Source organism: Netta rufina (assembly GCF_964035555.1).
Source record: "Netta rufina genome assembly, chromosome: 5".
Taxonomy (NCBI): Eukaryota; Metazoa; Chordata; class Aves; order Anseriformes; family Anatidae; genus Netta; species Netta rufina.
Window position 1 is genome coordinate 4,727,500 of NC_140128.1, and position 26,004 is coordinate 4,753,503.

The 26,004-nt window shown below is 36.6% G+C and overlaps 1 protein-coding gene across 5 annotated transcripts in view; it reads right to left on the reverse strand.

The window, feature by feature from the left end:
- Positions 1-26,004, reverse strand: part of SOX6 (SRY-box transcription factor 6) — a 373,900-nt gene that overhangs the window by 132,382 nt on the left and 215,514 nt on the right. For all 5 annotated transcript variants that reach the window (XM_084287862.1, XM_084287859.1, XM_084287861.1 and 2 more), the window contains 2 exons: positions 15,523-15,695; positions 11,966-12,034 (listed from right to left, as the gene is read on the reverse strand). In XM_084287862.1, the coding sequence (XP_084143988.1) occupies positions 11,966-12,034; positions 15,523-15,695 (242 nt within the window). The remainder of the gene's footprint in view (positions 1-11,965; positions 12,035-15,522; positions 15,696-26,004) is intronic.

Below are 26,004 nucleotides of genomic sequence, written 5' to 3' on the forward strand. Positions count from 1 at the left end.
TTTCTGTTTAAAATAAAAATAAATGCATATTGTTATTATTGATATTCTTTCACTGCAAATTTGTGTCAATGGAACACTGAAAGTTCCTGATGAGATCAAGACCTCAATAGAAGGTGTTTTACAAATAAAAGATACTGCCCATATTCTGAAAGATCTGACAGAAGGAACTATTTTAATAGAAGTTCAACCTAGTTTAAAATAACAACTGCAGTAAAGCCAACATCCAACCTTAGACTGTACCCAAAAGCTACAATTCAGCACATATTAAAACCAAGATATTAACAAATAATTACTGCATAAGAACAGTTCCTGTAACAAGGTATTATTATACTATGTCCCTGCAATCCTAACAGTGACAGAAATGCAGTAAATAACCTATTGCCTTGAAATTAAAAAAAAAAAAAAATGCACAATGCGATGCACTTCATTCAACTTGGTAGATATCTACAGCTCCTCCTCCACAATATATACATAAAATGCATTAATGAAGAATTGAACGAACAGAAATCAGAAAGGTAAGAAACCGTGTCTGCCACACAGTTGTAACAGCTGGGAATGACTCTGTAAGTAATTAAAAGTAAGCCCTTATCAGTAAAAATGAGTTTGTTGCAAAAACTGTTGTAATTCTGGAAAGATTCTGACTAATTTGTTAGAGTAAAGATCAGTTCCAAATTCTAATCCCTGGTCCGAAAGTCACAAAATAAATGTAAGACTTTCACTTCAGCAGAATTTGGTTAATTCCTTATTACCCATAATGAATTTACCTGGTTAACAGAAGACCTGTTTCTAGAATAGGCCATAAGGAAGCATTATCCAGGCTGTTTTTTCCCCTTGAGCAATAATAATCAGAAACTCTGAGCCATTTTATCCATCTACTCTTTACAGATCAAAATGCAAAACGTTGCCGTGAAAACAAGGGAGAATATGCAAAGGTGTTATATGCTATGTATGCCACTGACATAATACTTTAATAGGATATGCTGTAATTTCCTGCAATTAATATCTTAGCACAGCTATAAAGGCTTTTTTCCAAAATTATACCATTGCGTTTACAACACTAAAATTAATGTTGTGTCAACCTTTCCATTATAAGCCCCCTTTTTCAGAGGTTTATAACTTGGCTATAAAAATATATTCTGGCCTAAAATGTGGCATGCAAGATCTCCATTTAGAAGCAGTCATTTTGATTAAATAAAAAACATTATTTAACTGCCATTTCAAGTAAGTCTTTTGAACACCCTGCAGAATGTAGGAGGGACCACTGAGAAATTCAGGCATTCTCTGAACAAAAAAATTATTTTCTCTCCACAATAAACTTCTGTTCAAAGGACGTTTCATAGCAGCAGAAGTTTTTCTATATCTGTAAAGAAAATACATGGATTTGGGAAATAACAGGCTTCTTCTGCACTTGCCTCTTCATGTTTGACAACAGCTACACCATCATGACCACAAGAGTGTCAAGCTAGCTGATTTTTTTTTTTTTAAAGGCATCAACATGGGTAAAAGGAACGAGCAAATATTTTTCTGGCTGGCTGAAGTAAATACACTCTGGCGAAAAGCTCCATTAGAATAAATGAAAGTGCTCATTTGACAGAAAATTGTGATAGAAAGAATGACAAGATGTTAGAGAACCACCATATGCATTCTGAAAACACAGATTTCAGGTCTGTCAAATTTCGTTTAAGACCTGGATCAAGTCACTCAGGAGATTTAACTTAGGTGCCTAAATTAGGAACCTACCCTCCCTGTCTAATCAACAGAAGGTAATTCAAAGCACCTGGACTGTTTTATATATGGAGTCTAAAGTCCTAATTCAGTCATCCAAATTAGATATTTAAAATTAGATACCCCAAATATCTATAGGCTTTTTATTCTGCCTCAAAAGAGTGTTGTGAGGATAATACACTTGAGCTTATGAGATACTCAGATACGCAGTTATAGAGAAGATGAGTATCCTGAAAATATACAACCAATAAAATTCAATGAGATGGAAAAGGCAAAGCTAGACCAGCGAGTTCTTCCATACCAATCACTTCTTGCCACAGCAGAAAAAAACAAACTGCCAGGCCCCCTCCTCAAAGAAAATTTTTATTCTTTAATATATAAATTGCTTTTTCAAACAAGGAATCCCAGTCTGCACTTAGGCTATTAGGTATATGTTGCACTATCCGCTTTATTTTGTTGCCTGTAGCAACTGCCCACTTAAGGCTTGCCTCCACACTACTTATTTATCTTCCTGATCTAGATTGTAAACTAACTATACGTTGCTCCACCTTTCTGATCTCTGCTTCACAGAATAAAAGAGTAATATTTTACTTTCAAATAAAGTTTTCTAACTCATAAGTCCCCTGCCATACTGTGGGGTGGTGATGTCTCAAGATGGATTTCACCGCCATCAACTGTGAATTTCTTTGCTTTTATTATTTGGTGCTACAACATTAATGTTTTCTTAATATACTGGCATTTTGGGTTGGTGAATAAGATGAATTCAACATCTCATAATGCACCATTGTATACTGTTTACATCATTTATTTTCTTTTTATTGAATGATTACAAACTCCAATTTAAAATTAATAACATTTTGTGGGAGTTACTGCATGTGAATTAAGTGTGGTGATGTCAGTGCATCCCTCTGGAATTTAAAAGATATTTCACTGTGTTATATCATGTGTCGCACAGTATATCAATTTTTATTTCCCATCCCTCAAGTATGGAATGCACACTGTGTAACTTCTTAGTTTCTCAATATAGACATAATTTAGCCAAGCTGTGCAAGTGTCCAACTTGCTGAAGATGTATATAAGATTTATGTAAAAGACCAGCTTCTTTTAAACAAGTAAAAATCTTGCATACAACGTAACTACATTATCTAATTTTATTTTATTTTATTTTATTTTTTTTTGGGGGGGGAGGGAGAGGGGAAAGAGAGGCTCTAATGAAAGAGGGTAAAAAAAAAAAAAACAACAACAACAAAAGAAAATATGGTGTAAGCTGCACTCTTAAATTAGCTTTTCCTTGCTTTAACAGTGACTTGAAATTAGATAGAAAATTCCAGGCCAAGTTGGTTCACCTTTCCTTGAGACCTATGCTTTGACATTTTTACCAGTATCTGGACTAACTAGTTGCATAAGAGCCAAGAGGAATATTAGATTTTTTCATTCACTTTATTTTACTTATTTGCCATCAAGTGTATACCAAGTGTTAAATGACACCTAGTTTGTTCTTTTGTTTGCACATACTACTACTTTCTTTATGTGAATTCATAATTCCTGAAAGCATTCAGGGAGCAATGCACTCACTTTTTCCTTGCTGTCATGACATTAAATATATTTTAAATAAGTTTTTATGTTCAAACTGATTCAATAACACACTTGCATTCTTGAGCATTCCCACAATTACTTCAAAGACTGAACAACAAATTCATCATGTCTTGTAACAGTTTTCATACACTGTTAAGTATAACAACTGGAAAACATTTTGATCCTTTAGGTCAGGGTTTAGCCCATCTGGTAAATTTAAGGTTTTACTGTGAGATTTCAAAAAGTATTTTACAATTTATTTTCTAAATGCTTTTGGCCTTTTTATGTGGGGCTGTACTTCATCATTTTACTCCAAATACCTGCTTCGGCAGACAGAAATTTTGACCTCTGATATCATCACATTCCAGTCTTGCCTGTATACCTGAATATCTCCATAAATCAAGTCATTTTAATACTAACATTTATTAACTATTTTCTTTATTCACTATCTCCTGATGAATATATAAGTTATGAAGAAAAAAAAAAAGTCATCCAAATCCTGATTGTTTTTCCTCTTGGCCATCTTATTGTCAATCACAAAAATCATCACTGAAAAAGTAACTAATTAGAAATGAAAGGCCAATATCTTTGGCAGTTTCTGTGGCAGTCCTGGCACGTGTTTTGATGTAACACTGAGGAAAGACCTGAAAAAGAATTGGCATGTCCAAGAGGTTGCCTGTTTTTTCCAACTACATGTTTCTCTAGTAAAACAAATTACACCCCCTAAAAATTACGCCCCTGCCTCATTAGTATCATTTATGTCTTTGATATCCCAACCACAATGCTAATAGTCTAAGTCCTTCTTCATACGACGTGCCCAATTCTGTGAAGCCTTCTTATATGAGTAACACTTACATACAAGTCATCAAATACTGGCTAGGAAAGTATTACACAGGCAAATAAGACTTCACAGGGTCAGCCCCACTGGCAGCCTGCCAGTTTGCTCAGTTTCTGTTCTCAGTTACCCATTTTAGTCTGTGCACATGCCATTTGGGAAGGAAACTGGTTTTCTGTATTGGAGCTAATACTGCATTATAACTGCTTTAATCCAAATATTGTAGATGTTACATTATGCTGACTGACAGCGAGGGTGATGCTTACTTGTGCTATCAGAGGAACAGCACCAGATGGTTCAGCAGTGCACGACCTCGGCCAGGATCTTTGGGAGCTAAACCAGGGTGTATAGATCGGCAAGCCCTGAGGCTGCCAGAGCATTTTGCTTGGTTGGAATGGGCAGCCCACCAGCTGAGAGTGACCCCTGAGCAACAGTATAGGTGGGCAGTAAGTATTTGCTTGATCCTCTTGATCCTAAATTTCTCAGGAGCTGGTTATAATCTGCCTCTACATTAACACAGCTCAAATCTGAGGCCCTTCTGTAAGCAAAGGCAGCAGAACGTATGTTTGGGCTCAACAGAATCAATGAGATTGTAGCCTGGCTTTGGTAGCAGGCATGTCCGAGAACAAGCCCTTAAGTCACTGGCAAGACTGCAATGCAACGTGCCCAGAAGGAAAGAAACAGCAGTACTTGAACTGGGAATATGGGTGCCTTTGCCTTCATTTCCAATTTTAAAACAGACGTGGGAGAAGGAAAGTGGGAGGGCAGCTACTATCATTTTCTGCACCGACATGAGCCCGAGGAACAATGACATTTACTTTGGTTTAACTAATTTCCATACATCAGATCATGTTCGGCACCCGTGTGCCAAAGTCCTATTCTTCAAGTCTGTTGAAATATCACTTTCCGAAACATGTGTGCTAACATTTGGCCAACACCACCACAAGATCATTTTATTAACTTGTAGCTCATTTCATAGACTGCTGCTCATGTTGCTAACATATGCTATTCTACCATTTACTGCTCTATAATTAGAGAAGTCATATGAAAGAGATACACAAGGCTTAATTTTTGCATTAAATACAATTTGTTTAGACTTGGGTAGGCGAAATAAAGCTATTTAAAAGAAAGAAAAAAAAAAAACAGTGAATTAGAAAACTGTAAGACAGCTATTTTAACTCTTAGAAAATCACAGTAAAATAAAATAAAACAAGAAAATCCCTCCCACCTCAAGACTACATACAGTTTTAAGGATTCTGTTAAGAGTGGAATTCAGCTACTTCCTTCTTTGCCAGAAGAAATGTTTTTTCCAGGGGCTGAAGGCCTCCAAGGCAGAGCAGCTAGCAGGAGCTTTACAAATTCCAAGGTGCAAGACAAGACTCTTAGGAGATAGGGCAAAGCTTCAGCACAATTCGTTTTCCTTAGGCCACCACCACGTAATCGTGCCAAAGCAATCTTAGTATAGAAGGGGCTGAATAAAGGAAAGGGAGCATAGACAGAGTATTTATTGAAGCATGGGCTGCTGGAAGAGGGTAAGAATCCAACTTTTCTTCTCCTGCCACCTTGCTGAAAGAAATTCCAAGCTAGCCAGCCATGAGAACGGCTTTCGGTGGAAAAAGCTAGTCTGTAACAGAGCTTTTGCTTGGGAAGTTATCAAACAAGGACTTCAGAACTCATTAATAAGCCACCATGTAATAATAAATAAAATGTGAAACATTTGACTTTGATGTTTACCATCTGTGTCTTTCTTCCATGGACCGCTTTCCATTTTTGCTAAGCAAGTTATGAGCCAGACAGAAGCTGCAATGTTGCACCTACAGCAGAGTCCTCCAGATCTGAATCAGCGCGTTAGCAGCCAGCTGCAAGTTACAGGCACCTATCACCACTTGCCTATTCCATGTGGACAACTGCACTGTGGAAGACACCTAGACATTTTATTATTTTTTTTTAATACTGAACTGCTAACAACAAATAAATAAATAAAGATACCAAGGATAGTTGGGAACCAATTCATAAGCAACCTGGAATTTAAGGGATATGTATCCTTTCTACTATAAATTAACAAGGTACAGCTATAGTTTATTAAGCCAACACAATAATTTACATTTTCAACTGCCATAATTTTGATTGCTTATAAATTACAGTAGTTTTACCTATTCTTTAATCCAGAAACATCATTATTAAAATGTTTGATGCAGGCTACAGTGCATCTCTCATTACTTTTAAAAGTTAATTAGATTAGATAAAAGAAATAATTAGATTTGCATTTTTATCCTGGTTTTAAACTTCCAAAGAAGATCACAACAGTATGCCTGTGGGCAATTAAAAACAGCATACAGCAGTGAAATATAAAGGCAAAAAAGGTCTGTTTTTCCTGGCTAATTCATGATTGAAGATACAATTACAAAATATTTTAAGGGTTTGCTGAAGCTGGGGGCTATTCCTAGACTTCTAAGCTTTGTTTATAACTCTCGTTCTCTTTCAAGGGAGTATCTGATCTGCGTAGCCTGCCAATAGAAGTATCAAATTGCTTTCAATGACTTTATTTGGTCCTGTTCAGAGCTTGCTGGAAGGGGATCAGTTTCATGATCAATAACAAAAAAAAAAAAAAAAAAAAAAAAAAAAAGAAGAAGAAAAGGAAAATGCAACAACAACAGCAAAAAAAAGAGGGGGAGAATATTCCCTAGTGCCAGAACAGTAGCATTGCAATTGCTTTTTGCTTGTCAGTGCTAAATGCAGTTTACAAAGAGAGACAACCTCAGAGAGCGTAACCGAACTGACAATAACTAGATTCCAGCTTGTGCATTTTCAGCAAGCTCACCGCAAGGAGCTTTAACCTGTCTCCAAAAGGCAATAAATGAAAGGTTCAGCTCTTAAAATTGGAGGTCAGTTACATACTTAATGATGAAGCATATCTTTAAATCTATTTCTACTATTATTATCCTAGCAAAAAATTAATTAACCAGGTCAGGGAGGCCGTGAAGGCTAATGTGGAATGTAATTATTCCTGATCTTTAGACATGTACTTCACATAAAGAGATAGTCCTTATTCAGCTCACCAGGTACCTGAATTGTCAGTAGTTAATCATGGATAAGAACAGAGACTTGTAGGTTCAGCCTCTTAAGTTTTAAGCGTGACTCAAATGATTCCTACTCAAGGACAGTTTAAATAGTTGTAATTTTGATGTCACTATTCTTTTGTTTGTTTACTATCACAGTAATAATGTTCACTCTTTTCAAATGACAGACAATGCAAGAACATTAATATGAAGCTACAACAGCATGATTGTGCAGATTAAAACAAGAAAAAAAATACTACTGGGAATAATTTCTAGCAGCTGAATTAAAACAGAATACCTATGAGAGAAGAAGCAGTTTTTCTACGCGATGGAAATACCTGATTCAAACAGAAAAAGAAATGCTCTGCAGTGGCATTGAGTAGCACAGTATATAGGAACGAGGCAAAAGGAAATGGATGAAAGCAGTTTGGACCAGCTCTCACTCTAATTCCCATTGCCAGTTTTTTTCCAGAGAGGCTTAACCACCAGTGTGCCTTTGTTTCAGGACTCACCCTAATGAAGCCTGCCCACCAGGGGAGCGAAGCCATCAGACTTTCAGCCCTTAAATCCCTCCACACATAGATAAGTCCTGGAGCAACATGCTCTAAGATTGGAACGTGCTCAGCAGGATTTGAGCCCCTCCTCAGCTAACCATGGTGGGTCAGAAGCAGTCCTCAAGCCTTGTGTTGGAAAATCTGAATTCTGGGAATGGGGACTGAATTAATGGGGATTTCAAGACCACAAGTTGTTCACAAAGTCTGAAATGTTACCGAGATGCAAGCCTTCCCTTCTTTCAACATAGTCTTCTCTTTATGACGTACCACCAAATTCTTCCTTTAAACCACTTTTTCCCTTATCTCTAGGTTTTCTCTTTCACAGCACAGACTAAGAGATGTCCTTGAAATAGCATCACTACTACTTCAAGAATTAATACTTTTCAAGGGAAAATGTTCTTCAAAGAATCTGAAGCAACCTGGAGACTGACCTGAGAGCTCTGACTTGTCATACTGCATTTTCTCAACTTCGTCTCCACTAAAAAGCAATGATTCCTCTGCACAGCTTTGCAGAAAGATCTGAATTTGACATAGAAGATTTCAGCCCATCTCTACGGACTCCTCAATAGAAGAGTGTTTATCCTTTTCCCTAAGAGGAATCTGAACATTTGAGTTGAAAAGTAATAATACACTACACTTACTTGAAAATTTTCATTTAAGTTCTCAAAACATTATGCTTAAATTGAGGAACAGGAAACAATTTGCCAAATTTCAGATAATCAGAGACAGAACCAAGAACAACTTGACTTTCCCAATCCCTTTAGCCAACAGACAAAACGTCTGTCTCCAACATGCATACCCTAAAAGTAGCATTAGCTTAACTTACAAAACATGAGACAATTACAAAGAACATTTAATGACTTCAGTACTCTTAAAATACCTATTTTATTTTCATATGCTTAGCCAGACTGATGTCCTCTTTGCACCAGATTGCTGACAAGGGTTTTGGATATGTAATAGGTCTGGAGTAAGATGCTCTAGTAAATGCTCTTTGAAAATACAAACAAACAAAAGCACAACTAAATAAGGCGTTAGAATGGTTAAGTAAGCAAACAGTATAAAACAATGCAAATAATAACCACTAAATGATGAAAACGCTCAGTAAATTAACCAACTAGGTATCCAAGGAAGTGTGTTTTATTTAATATGGATTATTTCCATTTTTATAAAATGTTGATAGAATTTTAAGTCCCATCTAAAGTTATTTCTAATTGTTTAAAGGGTTAAATAAATTGGATGTACTTACTTACGGAAACCATTGTTTAAGAACTAGCACTGTACCTCAGAGGATGATGGAGGTACACTGTGTCTCATGTGATAATAACATTTTATCTCCTGCACACTGGAGAACACACTGTACTTACTTCACGTAGCTGTGCCATGAATAGGGCCATGCCCAGGTAGAATTGGCACCTGGACTACATGTATTTTGTTGTCTTCTCTAAAGGGGAGCAGCAGGGAAGACTGTTACTGTTTTTTCCTGCATACAACGTATAGATAAAAATCCACACCGTTTTATGTAAGTAATTGTTGTTTCCTGAAAAGGGTTGCTCAAGAGTATTTTTAAACAAATGAACCTTCTATATAAAATCAAGTGGGTTATCATGGGCACAGTTCCAAATTCTACCAGGCCCAAAGAACTAAGCTGAGAATGTAAACGTTTATTAGAAAATTGTTTTTTCCCTCAAGCCACAGAGAGTACGATTTATCTCATCTCACTTCAGATCTCTACACTACAGGCATCAGCATCCACATCTTTTATAGTTAATGGAGAGAAACAGCCATTTTAGGGAACAATTCATCTGACATATTTTAAACGTCTACTTTAGGACAAGATGAATTACATCCTAAAATTATTCACTCTGCTTCTCTCTGCTCACTATAAAAACAATCTGGATAATTAATTGAGACAATCTATACTGCAGTTATCTACTTTTGATATGATGAATTCCACCCACAATCAGTAGTGAGACGCCTGTCTCAGTACTGAGGTTTCCTGAGAAGATGCTGAGAGGGAGCCTGGGAGAACCAACCCAGCACCTGCGTCCTCGGAGCTCCATCCCACCTATGCCCTTAGAGGACTGCGGTTCTCAAAGAACTGCAACGCTCACACTCAATTCAATAGCAACAAAACCTATTATGAACTGCCAAGGAGACTTAGCAACTAACTTCTCTCCCAAGCAACTCCTGGCTAGCAAACCTGCCATAGAATAAAGAACCCACAAACAAAGAGGAACCACTTGGCTTACAAGCAAATGGGCCATGTAAACTGGCATTTAGCCTAGGAAACAATCTCCTAACAAGCTTTTCTTAGTAATCTCATTGTAAGACCAATGTACGCTTGAGATGGCATCTGCCCAACATACCTAGTGCTTCATACTGAAGTCAATAATGTTCCTCAGGTGAGGAGAAACTTACTATGAGTCTAGCTAACAAACTGGGAGAGGGAACAGTCCTCTCTGCCTCTAATACATTGATTAGATTCACCCGACTAGCACCAGTAACATTTGTTCCATTCAAATATAAGGATAAATAAAGAACCCAATCTCCAGAGGAACTATGAAATAAAAGCAGCTTATATTGGCAAGAGTTATAAAACAAATATAGGGAAAGATCACTGAGAAATAATTTAGCTCATATGAACAGAGCAATCATTAAAATACTTCTTAGCATATATGTCTCCGAAAGGACACAAAAGAAAACTTGTGAAGGGTTTAGGAAACTTGGGAGAGTTCAGGAAACAAGAGAATGAACCCCCAAGCTGTTCTAAGACAGCATCTCCCTGGAGTCAGTGGAAGGGTAAAGCTACTGGAAAACAGCAAGTGAACTGAAACATGAACTGCCTTGAAACTTTTTACTAGAGAGCAGTAACACATACCCACATTCTCCAAATAGGAACAAAAATGACCTGGTATGATTTCTCTTTTCTGTGTCCTAATTTTTAAAGGAATTTCTATATTATAAACTTATCGTGCAGATAACTCTTCTCCATTTAGAATACTCAGCTATGTTTCAGTGTTAGCTTTCAAGTCAAGAAGTTTTTTAATATGATTTTTTGCTTTCTGAAGCTAGACTTGCAAATAACACTTAGAAGAAGACGGTGGGTGTACTTTTTCCTTTCACAGTCCTTACCTTTATGTAGCACAATTCTAGTAGTATTCTTACCACAGTTCTATCCTTTATGTACACTTAATATGAACACCAGTCTTCCAATAGGCAACGACAGTAACAATGCTTTAAAATTCAATTGCATCTCTCAGCTAAGGTATCAACATATTTAAATGTTAAACTCCTTAAAATCCAACTGCATTATAATATTTGCAAAAGCATTTACATGCATTCCCTTTGGATGAGGAAAGAAAAAATCTTCAGTTTTGGCATCTAACAGCAATCAGCTGATAGTGCAAACCAATAGTCCATACTTACAGGAAATGATTGGCAACACAATCATCTGTTAGACCAAAATGAAATATTTCAATCAAGGAACAGGCCCATGGAAATGCTTTCAAACAAAGTGGGAGACAGAGAAGGTGACAGAGTCACACATCAGTATTGTCTATTATCTACATGTCACTCCCTACCTACATATATACTTGAGAGTGAGTCTAGGAGCAGACAATTAAACCAGGTTCTGAGTATAAGTACAGATATATGAATGCCTGCAGAACACTCCCAGATCCATTAAGGTACAACTTCAACAGTACAAGGAATAGATACCTGTGAGTCTTTATACATGAGCAAACTGGTCCCAGGGACTTTGAAAAACAGACACTGAGACCGCACTATTTGATAGCCGTTCACTTTAGTTAATAAAATTGAAGACATTCTTCTAACCTCCTTACAAACTCAATTCCATCTTTGTAGGATAATAAAATCTATAAACAATTATTGAATCTCTGCTTTTACTTCACACAATATGTCAAACTGATTGCAGATTTCAGAGTTAAATTATAAGATTTAAAAAATAACTCACAACTTTCAGGAAAAACAAAAAGAAACACACACACACACACCTCTGCTTATTAAAGAAAGTCTCTTTCCACCAAAAATGTATTTGACCATTTGAGAACAATTTCTAAAGACACAAAGACTAAGAGTCTTAAGAGCATCTTTGCTGAAGCTTGTTAGTAAAGCACGTGGCTGCTTTATTTTAAATCCTTCCCACTCCATAAATGGAATTTAAGTATAATCAGAAGAGAGCAATAAAACACACTGACCTGAATTTGCTGCTGCAGTAGATTGATTTTGTGCTGCTGTTGCAGAAGTTGCTGCTGTTGTCTTGCAATCTATTGGAAATAAAACTTCCATTAAATTAAAGCAGTAATATTGAAAATTCAATATTATTGAGTGAAAAACTTCTTTTTAGTTAGTCTTTACTATATTTTTATTGAGCATCACTTATTTCTTAAAAAAATGATATTTTAGAGATATCCGTGCATGTGATATAAACATTTTACACTTACATGCTATATGAAAATATAGTTATTCTGTAAGAAATATGTATTTTAAGCACTTAGGCCTCAACTCAGCAAAGCATAAAAGCATAGGCTTAGCTGTGTGCATGTGAATAATCTCATCACTATTCAACAAAGCATTTAAGCCTGTGGTGAACTTTGACTATGATGCATTACTGTTAGCTACAATGGGAATGAAACACATGCTTAAAATTAAGTGCTTTGCTGAATGGGGATGGGATTACTCAGGTGCTTAAGGTTAAACACACATTTTCCTGCTTTGCTGAACTGAAGCCTTAGCTAGTATTTATAGATGTTTCACTATTCAGCACAAGCTCCTAGGGCAAGCTTCTCTAACTTCATTCATAATGAGCAGCACATTGCTTCTCTTGTGAATCTCACAGTCTTGGAGCTACTCAAGTAGAGTCTTACTTAGAGTAAAATCAGTGCTAGACACTTAGTAGCTCATTCTCAACACAACACTGTGAAATATGTAGATATTCTTCCTCTCATTTTGTAGATTCAGTAAGTGATCTAGAAAGTAAAGGTTTGATATAACTCTTTTCTAGCACGGGAGAGAAGCAAGTGTGCAGGCAGAACAGAGAGAGACTCACAAGAGAGACGCTGCCCCAGGCTCTCCCAATTCCCCTATGCTCTCTAAAATCAGTATGTGAGAGCAGAAGGGAAATGGGATCCCGCCCTCCAACCACAGAGCTGCTCCCTGCCACGGGTAACATGGGCTGCAGCTATGGGGGGGCAGCCACAAGGAGCGGAGGCAACAACTGGACAGCTGCTGTAGGAGGGGAATGGCACAGCTGACCGAAATGGGGACAAGACTTGTGTTATAAACAGAGAAAACTAAACAAAAATGCTTTTAGGATGGGAAGGAGGGAAGGAAGGAAGGAAGGAAAGAAGGAAGGAAGGAAGCAAGGAAGGAAGGAAGGAAGGAAGGAAGGAAAGGTAACAAGGTTCATTTGGAATAAAAGAAAAACAAAACAAAACAAAACAAAACAAACAAACAAAAAAAAAACAACAATCACCCAGTCTTAGTGCAAACTGTTCAGATTAACTCATAAGGAACTTGCAGGTACAAATTAGCAGCTTGTAATTGTTCACTCAGAGATCAAATCTGCCATTTCCTTCATCTCACTTTCTCACCTGGAAATAGCTCTGTCATTTTTTCCACTGCTACAGTTAAAATTCATTTTTGTATGGGGGACCAACATAAAATCTATACATGTTCTAAGTCTGACATATGACCTCAAAAAGACAAACTGAGGTCTGTGATTCTAGGGTGGGATCAAAGCCAAGTGATGCATCGGAAAAGAATTAAGCAACTGCCACAGCCCAGCACACTGATGCCTGCAGCAGGGATCAAACTCCCTTTATGAGCCTGGTGGTTAAATATTTTTGGACAAATCTGCCAGTGAATTCAATAAAAATATGGTGAATGAAGACTGAAGAACCAGGTCCCAGTGTGCTAGTAAAAAAGGTAGCTCAAACAGAGGTGCCTGTGACCCCAGGGGACCTGAGGTCATCTGTTGTCAGAACAGTGGTCAGCAGTGGAGTCTATGCTTTGAAAAGCAACTCCAATGGTAGCCGAGCTACATGTATTTATGTATATTTAACAAACCTATGTGGATGCTTGAGTTAGTGTTTTTCATTAGTAACACCCCGACTGTGCTATTCCATCTTAGGACTGAAATTTAAGTTCTGCTGGCTTTCAGTCCACACATTGTCCATGCTGCTAAAATCTCAGTGAAAGTACTAGAAAGATTGTGATGATTTTAAGCCTCAGAAAGGAATTTCTGTAAATTCGTATTGAAATCAGACACCGAATGGGGCTGTACCACAAGTCAATCTTTCTGGCTGATGCATTGCTTTTCAGCGATCCACAGTACTCTATGTTGAGACTTGTTTGGAGCTGCTGGTGACCTGGCTGCTACGTCACATAGTAACCTATAACAAAGGCAACAGCGAGATCTTTGCTTACTTGCACCAAGGCACTGATCTGTTGCAGCTGCAACTGCTTGCAGACAGCTTTTTGTAGCTGTATGTACAATATAATACCATTCGAATAGGCATTTCCTAAAGAAACCCAGAAATATACCACAAAGCATCTAATGTCAATGGTGTTCTCTAAGATAGAACAGTACTGTGATAGAAAATGCATCCAATACCCCGCAATGCAATTACCATAGCATAGTCTTGATGTATAGACTTGACACAGTAAAGTAGGGTACACAAGCACCATGTGGCTCAAATTCTGAATTTTATTTGCCTATCGGTTGAGCTACATGTTCGCTTCATTGAGCATGACAACCTAGTTTTAAGTGTCATTTAATTTTCATTTTGAAATATAATTACAAAGTGTTCACTGTAAGATATCACTCGTCTGCAAATGTGTCAAGATTAATTTGTGCTAGCTTATTCACAAGTGTCAATAGTTAATTACTGTGTCATCTCTGGATGGCTAAATGACATTCTAACTTCTGATTTTTTACAGTGTTCCTTTATGTTATTTTCCATTAGGGGATGAGTCCATATTCCTACATGTGGGCAAATACTCAAGCACATAAAATACCAGACGTCACAACTCATTAAAATCAACAGAGCATATATTGCTGTATATATCCTATAAAATACATTTAACTGAAAAGATAATTCTAGTAATAATGTCAGATTCCTAAAAACCACACATTAATTTGGATCTGTTTGATCTAATGCCTGGGGGACAAGTGTATGGGATCACTGTTGTTACACTTTCCTACAATGAGAAAAGGACATATCTGTGGACAACTGTATCTTAAAAAAAAAAAAAAAAAAAAAAAAAAAAATACAAAAAAAAAATCAAACCTAACTTGTAAAATATATTTGAAAGTTTGAGGTTACATTTTTCTGTCCAATTATTTTCTTGTCAAAAAGTGAACGATTTTCATTTTAATGCTCACAGTCTGGCTTACTGGGGGGTTGAAACTAGATGATCATTAAGGTCCCTACCAACCTAAGCCATTCTATGATTATTGGTAACTCCCAAATCAAATCTCAGTGCAAAAAGCAAGAACTGCAAAATCTATCAAATGCAGTTCATTCTAGAAAGAAATTATTTGAATTTCCACACCCCCCTTTTCTCTCAGGATCTTGTAATGTTTTTCTCTGTATGGAAAAAGTACCAATTTCTGAAGATATTTAAGCTCTTTTAACGATTAAAAAATGAAAGAAAAAAAAAAAAAAGATGAAGGGAAATGCTGAGTAGAGCAATGTTTATGATGAACATTCTGCATGAAACATGTACACAGGTTTCTTTCCTGAAGCCTCACCTGTTCTTGCTGTTGGCGAGCAAGGTCCATTTGCTGCCGTTGTTTTTCAATTTGTGAGGCTGCCAGCTTTTTCTGTTCATCATGGGCAGCCAGAAGCTGCTCCCGTAAGCTGATCAGCTGGGTGATCATGGTGGAGAGCTGTCGCTCTTTTTCTGCCAGGCTTTCTGGTGTACCTAAATGTGCAGGAAAGATGTACTGTAAATATGAGATAGACAATAGTTACCAAGCAATATTCACAAAAAAAAAAAAAAAAAAAAAAAAAAAAGGCTGAACTGAATCACCAACATTTCAAGTGGCAGCTTGAATACATATTTTACTAACGAATCCCAAAAGAATCTAGCACATAGCTTTGCTGTGCTCTAAGCAGCGGAGGTTATAACAAAAAATGAAGCAGAAAATATAGGGAGTATTTTTTATTATTTTTTTTTCTGACAGGAGTAATTAATGATGCACTGTGTACATCATATCTTTTCCATTTAAATCTGCCCAGTGTGATAAATACATTCAGAGTTTATTAGACATCATTTTCCTTCACTTTATATCTATGTATTTTTTTCTAAGTATGCAAAAAATGCTAAAAAAAAATGTAAAAGATGCTGTTCTGTGGAAGAAGTAGTTTAATAGTTTATTGATCGTGTCTCTAAAATGCCCATATATCTGGTTGGTCATTTGGGTAAATGTAAGCTTTGGTTATGGAATATGTATTAAAAATGAGCTCGACTTGTTCCTAAGAGAAATGGCTAACCTGAGAAAACAGCTTAAAAATTTTCATTTAACTTTCAAAGTTTACTCTATAGAGAGCACTTAATTAACATGAAACTACGGTACATTTATTCTTTGCACTAATGATGCTTAATGGTCTGTTTATGGGTAAATTGCATGGGTCTCCTAAGAGTACAGGGTCCTTCTGCAGATCAGTCCAAAACCATCCCATCTTACGTCTGACCACGTAACTTTGTCACAAACAGCAATGTCAGCGCCCATAGCTGAGCCATACAATGCATTTCCCTGGGTGAGCTTCTCAGCCTGCAGCACTAGAAGAGGCAGTATAACTCTGGTGAGGCAGGACTTCAGGACTATGGGAGGAGCATCTGAAAGAGGTTTCCAGTTGGAAATGGGATAAATAAACAAAATGATTGCATGTTGTACGGAAGAACCACGAGTTAGAGAAGAAGCTAACCAAATCAGGTAGTCCTGCCACAATGACATGAGAAATGGCATTAGAGAGAGGGGACTAGCATCCTTCCTTTCCTCCATTCACAACAGGGGATTGTGATTAAGAAGTCACTGGGCTTTCTAAAGAGGAAGAAAAATGTGTGAGGAACAGGACCTGGGAGGGAATGGAGAAACTGTCACCAAAATTATGACTCCACCTTCTTCCCAGGAGTAAGATGGGTATCTTCTAGGGAAGAGAAGAAAGAGGTTGACAGGTTTCATAAGGAGAGGAAAAACAAAACAGACTCTTGCCAGGTCACAAACCCAAGATGCTCTACCACTTACATCGCACTATGACAGCATCTTTATTACTCTTAGACTTTCACTTGTACAAGCGTCATACAAGAAAATCTCTGTCTACATTTGCTTTCTATCAACTGCATGGATTAAGTCATTCACTCTAAACAAAGAAAACTCCCAGATACAAAACGTACCTGTTTTTCTATACAGTACCAAACTTCATTTTACAACAGAAAGTATTGAAAATATTCAATCTTTTACGCACCATTAACTACCCTAGTTTTAAAAGAAACTGATGTTTCAGTGCTCTGTAATGCCAGATCTTGTCTTAGTATGCATGTGACACAGGCCCCTGACAAAGAAACACAAAAAACTTCTCGTGCTGCAGTAAAAGTTTTAGGGGTGGCTAGCACTTTTCTTAGTCCCTAGAAATATGATGGAGGCATGAAGTTAAATCTGAAGAACATCACTAATCAAACTTACTGCAAAACCTTAGTGCGAGATGCACAGCTGAAACAATAAGAGTTCTCTGCAAAAGGCTGTTTCAAAAGAAAATTAAAATTAAAAAAGGATTTTAAAGTAAGCTTAGGCAGGTACATGGCCAGGAAAATGTTTGCACTGGAAGTACTGTACTGCCTTGCCAGGATCCATTAGCTTACACTGAGCTCTGTGCTGTTGACATCAGCTCAATTACCTGCGACTTCTGTATAGACTTACATTAACCCTCCTAAACTCCAACATGGTTCAGTCTTGGGTATTTTGCACCACGGATCAAAGGTTATTTAGCTGCTTTGGAATATGTTATTGTATACTCAAATTTATATTTACAGATAAAAGACTTCTGCCAAAGAAAAACCATTTGCCCATCATGACGGGAAGAGATCAATCACTCCACCTATTTTAGAAAGCCAATAGGAAGCAACCTGCTGCCTCAAATGATACTTATTGCCATTCACTGCCACCTGGGAAACCACAGCTCGAGACTTCCACATCTGTCAAGCAGCTTTGGCATTGCAATGCAGACCCCTGATCTCTTACAGTCATAAAATATTTTACACACCCAAAGCAGATATTAGTCTCCTGCTCTGCTTCCATATTATTCAGTATACTCTGTACTTGCTTAATAATATGAGTAAAAAGCTACCACAGAGTGCCTGCTAAAGCAATTAAATTTTATTGTTTTGTTATGATTAGTTAAAACTGTTTGATACAGTTGCAGCAAATTTATAAGGTCATTTATTTTTCTTTTCTTTTTTGTTTTTAATTTTATACAAAAGTGGGCAGAAATAACTGTTCTTAGCCAGGAAGTCATAGCAATTGTTTTTCTTTCTTTTTCTTTTTTTCCCCCTCAGAGAAACACATCTAAAATGAATGACCCCATTTAAAATACTCTACTCTTTAATTTGTGCTGTGCTGTGTAATCCAACAACAGGATAGAACTGATGACCACAAAATGTACACTGTGCTCCTGGAAAATAATGAGACCTCCACGAAGCTGCAGGACACCTAACCGAACACTGCTCAAGACAAGAAACAGCGTAAGATGCAGAAAGTCGTGGTACGAGGAGTGTAGGGGGAGGTATAATTTAATTTTAGAGTGGAAAATCCCAACCATTATTTTACAGTTTAAATACCAATAAAAACCAACTTGCTCAGAATGCGGACCAGATTGAGCTGATCTGGCTGGGCCAAGAGAGGTCATCAGTAGCTGTGTGCCATCATCATCTGTTTTGCATCCACTTACTGCAGCAAGCAACGAGATTCCTAAACTCATTACCAGTAAATAAACTTTTTGTGCTGACTAAAAAATATCTATAAATAAAATAAAAATATAGCTCTCTGTAAAATGTATTTGCCATAAAAACAGATAAAACAAAAAGCTTAGTAAAAAAAATATACAGTAAATATGCCAGCGTCCATAAAATATTATATATCACAGCTCTCTTTTCTGCTCTAATCCTATTCTCCTACTCCAAAGACAGCAGTGCATTTTTTTTCCATGGGGTCTTCCTTATCCCCAAAACACATCTGTCTTGAGTTTCTCTCAGATTTGTCAGGTGGATCAGTGCTCCCCAGGGCCTGCTCCATCTGAAGTATTTTAATTTGACTAAACACCTGATTTATTTTATCTCTCCGATGAGAAAGGCAGTTTGTCTTAATAGAGCCTGTCAGCCTACAGTCCCATTCACAGCAATTTACAGGCAGCCAGGGATGCTGGAAAAGAAGAGTGCTGTGATTCTGTATTTTATCCTCCTCCAGAAAGCACCTAAAAGCAGCTATTCACTGCTACTGCATGTGGCATTTTAGAACTGAATTAGCTTTTTATTCAAGTAACTACACTTGTTGTGAATAGCTTATCTGTAAAATTGCTACATTCACTACTGATTTTATTAACCTTTGGCTCTATCACAAAATGGTCCTCAGTTAGGAAAGACCTTTAAAATTGACACATTTTTCTTAGGGACCTTTATTTCAGTGACTTCAGATATACTGAATTTGATCCATTGACTCCCTTTACCAGCAGTATTTAAAATTTGAAGTGTTGGTGGGAAGTCGATAGTGTTTAAGGACTTTTTTTTTGGTAATGAAAATATTACAATTATTGCCATGAAAGTTCATTAAAATATTTTTTATTTGCGATAGTCTTTTAGATATATATATCCTTGACTGTTTGCTTATTATCAAAGTTCAAAAAATAATTTTATTGCAGTACTATGTTAATTTTTCGTTGTGTGCTTATTGTTTTACCTTTTTTTCCCCCCCTCCAGATTGGAGCACAAATTGAGATAAAATGGTCAGATTGAACAGAACTAAGGCATCAAAGAGAACTTTTGAGAAATTCTGGTCATAGGTCAATCTAACCAGGACTAAGAAAATAAAAAAGTAGCTATAAATCTACTGAAAAAGAAAGAAGAGTTCAACTTGTGGTCTAAAATTACATTTAGAAAGAACTCTCTCTGTGACAAAAGATCTACCTTATAGAATTGATCATAATACCACGTTATTTCTGGTACACAAAGGAATAGGAAGATCATCATGCATCATATAATAAAATGCATTTAATAAAAATCAGAAGTATCACCTTGCATTTTCTCTACCTAGATTTCTTTAAGTGTTTCAAAGATTTAAAATCTGCTGTCCTGTAACTATAGACGCAGAATATAACTATAGTTCCTACATTTGCCCCTGGTTTACCACCTTGCAACATTCGTATTACCTCTTACTGTATATTCAGACTATATTCAGATATACCAATGAGTCTGCATGTCAACAAACACAGGAGGCTTTTCAGTGTTAAATTTGGAACTGTCCTTGTGGCAAGTTGTCACAAGATAGAAGCAGAGTAATAACTGCTGGTAAGGGAAAAAATAAGCAGGAATAACAAAAAATACACTTCTAGACTTACATAGTATAATTTAAACTAATCTCTTTGACACTCAGCAAAAGAAAACAAGATAAAACCACATATTCTATCAAGTGAATAAAAGACAGAATAATGGAGTCATAAATAAGCCAAAAATTTATAGGTCTGATCCAAAGCTTGCTGAAGTTGGATTATTATCTGTGACACTAAATTACTGTGGGTTCCTGAATGTGCTTGCCTTACTTTCCCGACATGTACCCAGAGTAAAACACTACCAGTCAGAGGTTTTTATGCCTGGTTAGCTGAAGGGCTTTGGGATCTTTACACAGGATCTCCACACAGCTGCAAAGTATTATCGGTTCTCTTGAATTCTATGATGAGTGTAAAGCATTAAAAATATCATCCTTGTTTATGTGTTGAATCTAAACTAGCTTTGGTCCCACATACCTACAGGAAAAACAAATTAATAAATCACAAACTATTATTCTTGTTATGTTTTTAAAATGAATACAGCGTGACTTTTATGAAATCAAAAGAAAGTAATAGAAGAGAGAAGCGCAGACTTCGCCAGAAACAAAGAAGAGCTTTAAATCACATAACTACAGTTCCAAAGTATCATCAACCAAAGTAATTCAACCAACAATCAAAAATGATTTTGAATCAAGTTAAGCAATTTCAGCTTTAAAAAAGTAAAAAAAAAAAAAAAAAAAAAAAAAAAAAAGCCTTTATAAATCAATTCCTGCTTTTTTTGTGTGTGTGTGTGTGCGTGTGTGTTTTTTAATGGACATTGTTTGAGAAGAAAGCAAAAACACAATGCTAGCCTTAAAAGAAAGTGTATTTGATCTTGGCTGCCCAGAGATAACCTGGTTAAACCATTCTGTCTAACACGGCAGTCTGCAGCACACATCAGATAGGCTGTGATGTCTCTACTTCACAGGCTCTGTCCAGCATTTAGCATTTACCCTTTTTTGATTGGGTCACCTTTTAAATGCCACAAAATAGGGCAGTGAAAGTCAACAAAAATAAACAGGGAAAACAGAAGAAAGTAACAATCTAATGGAAGGGCTTCGGAGATAAAAGTCACTTTGTGAGGGCTGCCTGACTAAGGAGCCCCCTTGCCATTGCAATAGCATCTAATTTGAGTTCTAACTCCAATAGCAGTTTAAAAAGCTTTCCACTCTAAAGGGCCCCAAGTGCATCATAAAGATAAAGCATTTCAGTAGAAAACAGCCACAAAGACCTCTATTATCTTATCAGTCTTTGGTTACAACAGCTGAACCAATATGACTAAGTTCTGAATGACTTTTTTTTCCCCTTCTTTTTATAACATTAGAATACTGGAATTTCTTTATTTCATGATCAGTTAGCAATTGTTGATGTTCCCATATGCTACTGTCCAGTCCTTAGTCAATAAAAAGTTGTCTAAATGCTTCCCATTGTGCTTTGTAGCATCCCAGCGCAGAAGGCAGCACAGCAAACATGTCCAGCATGCAAACCACACCGGATAGGTTCTCTTGGGGAGGTACAAGATCCACCGCCCTTTTTCATTGCAAAACGAGTCTGTTTTTTAAGCTTTCAGCAAGGAAAAATTAATACCTTATGTCCACAAACAATAACGGGAATTAATGTTATGAAGGACTGAAAATGGGCTATAGAGCAAAATCTGTTTGTCAGATTCAGAGAAACAAAAAATGGCTTGAGTTATGACAAAGCATCTCATGTTTATGACGAGGATGAATATGCTTAACTGACGATCTGCAGGATTTGTCCTAGTTTCAAATCCACCGCACTTCAAGTGCTTATTTTGTGCTTCCCCACCCCTCCTTCGTTTATTTGTTTATTGATTGCTATTATCTGTTCACTGGGCTTTTTGTTCTGACATCATTTTGTAGCAATTCTCAGGTGTTTCCTGACAAATACCTCATACGTGCAGATTCTTTTGCTTGACTGTTTTTCACAACAGCTCTAACCAAACTAAACCAGCACATTCAAGAGAAAATGCTGCAGTAACCGGATTAGCATAAACTATTTATGTTATTACCAAACAGGTCCAAAACTGTCAAAATAATCTCTGCTAGGTATAGGACCGGATTGAACAGTTTCTGGTCAGTTCACAGAGCAGCACAATGATGCCTTGCCCCATTTTTAGGGATGTGCTAAATCCACAGTAGAGTCCTAAAATGTAATCCGCTTCAGGAATGCATGAAAGAATGTGATGTTAGCCAGAACTTCAGCCTCCCCCTCCTCCAAGACGGCTCCCAAGGAAAAAGCAGAATTTCAACAAATCGATTGGACTTCTCACTCTTTCTTTCACACACATAAAAAAGAAGACCTGTATCTGAAATAAGCATTGGAGGACTTTAACTATGCTTAGAGATTCTGGTACTAAACCATATACCCGATCCTATTTTAAAACTGCTCAAAAAAAAAAAAAAAAAAAAAAAAAAAAGACTTTTGCCACTTTCTTGGGTTGATTCTCCAATTTCACTTGTCATCTTATATTCTAAAGAACACCAGAAAGTACATATTAAGTGTTAATTCATGCATGTGCATGTGGAAGACAATTTTTCAAATCAATTATTCCTAGGGTTTTTCAGCAGCAAGTAGAGATTCAGTTATGAATGTTTTAGTGTTTGAGTGGTTTTAGAAATGCTTCATATATACTCAATAATATCTGTTAAGACCCTATGTGGGGAAAAATGTGATAATAGTGCATATAAACAGGGAAATATGTATTACACATTCCAACTAAAAACTCACAGCCAACCTGTTCTTGCTGAAATAGAATATAATGATACAGCAGAGGCCACAGGCTGTGAGTAATCTGTACAGTGATATAAACACTAAAAGATGATGTAAAGAGAAAGGAAAAATGAATAGTTTTATTTTGTTAACTGAGAAGGCTGTAGCCCAGGGCATAGCACTCCAAAATAAAATGAACATGGTGGTGTTATATAGAGAGCAAAACTTGTTTTATTATTATTAATATTATTGACTCTAACTCTCAATTCCAATGCTTTATAAAGAAAAACCTTTACAAGCAAGGGAGGAAGAAAGCTAGTCTATTTATTTAAGGTACTCACTCAGGACTTGAGAGTTGAAAAAAATTCCTGACCTTCACTTTCAGGTTTTTCCCATTTAACTACAGTTGACAGAGCTTCCTTAGCTTGGGAAGCAGGGTTACTCTAAGGATAGGAACAGTAAGGATTCCGAACTGTATTTGTGGGCCATAGAACAGAAGGAAATAGGATATTAAGTGAATATATATTCAAAAGGTAAAGGAGGTATATTGGAAGTGAAAAGAATTGATAAACAGAAAACCTAACCCAGTCATGCAATTGTATAACATTTCCTCTTCTATAGAAAAACAGAGTGCAGCGAAGGGACAAGGGGTAACAGTTTTAAACTAGAAGAGGGTAGGTTTAAATTAGATATAAGGAAAAAATTCTTTACTATGAGGTTGGTGAAGCACTGGCACAGCCTGCCCAGAGAAGCTGTGGATGCCCCATCCCTGAAAGTGCTCAAGGCCAGGCTGGATGGGGCTTTGAGCAAACTGCTCCAGTGGGAGCTGTCCCTGCCTGTGGCAGGGGGTTGGAACTGAGTGGGCTTTATGGTCCCTTCCAATCCAAACCATTCTGTGGTTCTATGCCAGAAACTGTGTTAATAAGGATGGCAGAAAGACATCATGCACAGTAGGAGTAAACTTTTCAGACAAGAATCTTCTCTGTGCAAACATGTTTACCATTGGTTCTTTGTTTGTTTGTTTTTGTGGATGTTAATATCTTAAGTCAAAATAGCACAAGATTGGTTCACCTTTTACTTTCGGAGAACACAGATTAAGCACAAAAAGAATGTTATGTCTTTCTCAAGTTCATATGAGAGTTATAGAAAAGGTCTGAAAGTTAAATCCTGTAATATTTCTCATTGCAAGGGCTGTACAATTAGCCCAACTCAATAGTCCTATAGTGCTTTAAGTCCTCACAAAAGAAAACAGGGGAAGTATCATAGGGAAATGGAAATATTCAATGTTTCTTCTTCTAAAGACTGGACCACAAATACTGAATATTGGAAAAAATCAAGTAGTTCAAAACCAATGATGTTCACAGTGCCTGTTCATTACAATGGAACTAGCAACTCATTGGGACTAATTGTCTTTTCACATTATTTAACAAATATTTGTAGCTCCATACATTTCAGTAGAAATACCCTTCATTCTCAACAATATGAAACTGATCAAGACATTCCTGTGAATGCCATGTGTCCATATAAACAATACACAGCAAGTCAAGCTTCACTTTACCCATTATTTTATCTGTGAACATGACTCAAATCACACTAATCCTTCCATCAGCTTTGGCTGACTTTTGTGGTTATTAGAAATGAATAGCATATATGTTAAATTAAAAATGCCAAATATCTTATCACTGAACATTATGGAAAAATGTTATTATTTTTCAGTTTCTACGCAATTCACTGGATGTAGAAATGTTAGTAAGGAAGTCTCTAAATATACATATCTTCCATAGCACCCTTAGGTTTGAGAATACTTTGTCCTGACAGTATCATTTGAGGATGACATACACAACTGTACATAGTATTAGAATTTCTAAATACTCTTTCTTATGAAATTCTTGACTCTCTCCATGAGCAGCTCATAGCTTAATGTGAAACTGAGAATTAGGAGGTGCTTAAGCAGAGGAATACTGCCCTGCTTGGTATCTCAGCTTCCGAGGAATTCCAACACAATGGCATTTTGCCCTTAACAATTTTATTATCCTTTCTGGATTGTGCTTTCTTTTTTTCTTTCTTTTTTTTTTTCTTCTTCTGACTCACAAAATTTACTGAACAGAGGTCTACTGCACTAGCAGTAGCACTGTATCTTAATTTAGTTACGTATCATTTTTGATATTTGAAATCAATGGAAAAAAAACTAGCCTTCATTTACAGAAAATAAGAAAAACTATTTTAGTTCTAGTTGAATATTTGCACCTGTGCCTTGATGAGGAGGGAGGGATGGTCTGACATGTGAATGCTAAGCCATCTCTGTTATTCATATTATATGCTGCTGTAAAAGGTGTGAGAAAGATACTTTTTTGTACCTTCCTATTTTATATATGAAATGAAGATATTATGTTTTGCTTATATATAATCATAGGTAGTGTCTCCTTTGGAATTACAATGTTGAGAGTCACAACTGATGACAGTGTGGAATAAGTAGGATCTTATCAACGAACACGCAAAGATTAGGAGTCTGCTGAAGAAAAAAATGTAAACGGAGAGTTCAGGACTGATTTTGAAATTGCTCCATTTCATTGATTGTTCTTTCATAACAGAGCACAGCTGGATAAAAATCATTTTGTTTCCATATTCAATTTTAAGTTTAACAAGTGATTTCTGGGTACCATGCTACTCTTCAAAATGAGTCTTATTTTTTTATTACGTAAACATGATACAATTCCAAGTGATCTATACAATTTTTCATTCTTTTTAAACTAGTATTTCTTCCTGTTGCAGTGCAAGTGTAAAAAAGCACTATTTTGGAAGAAAGAACTCTCCAATTAAAACTTGTATCTTCAATCACACGGATGAACTGAATATCTGTTCTAATAATCTTATTCTGGAAAGAGAATTGTATATGTACACTCATAAAAATGTCTGGAAGG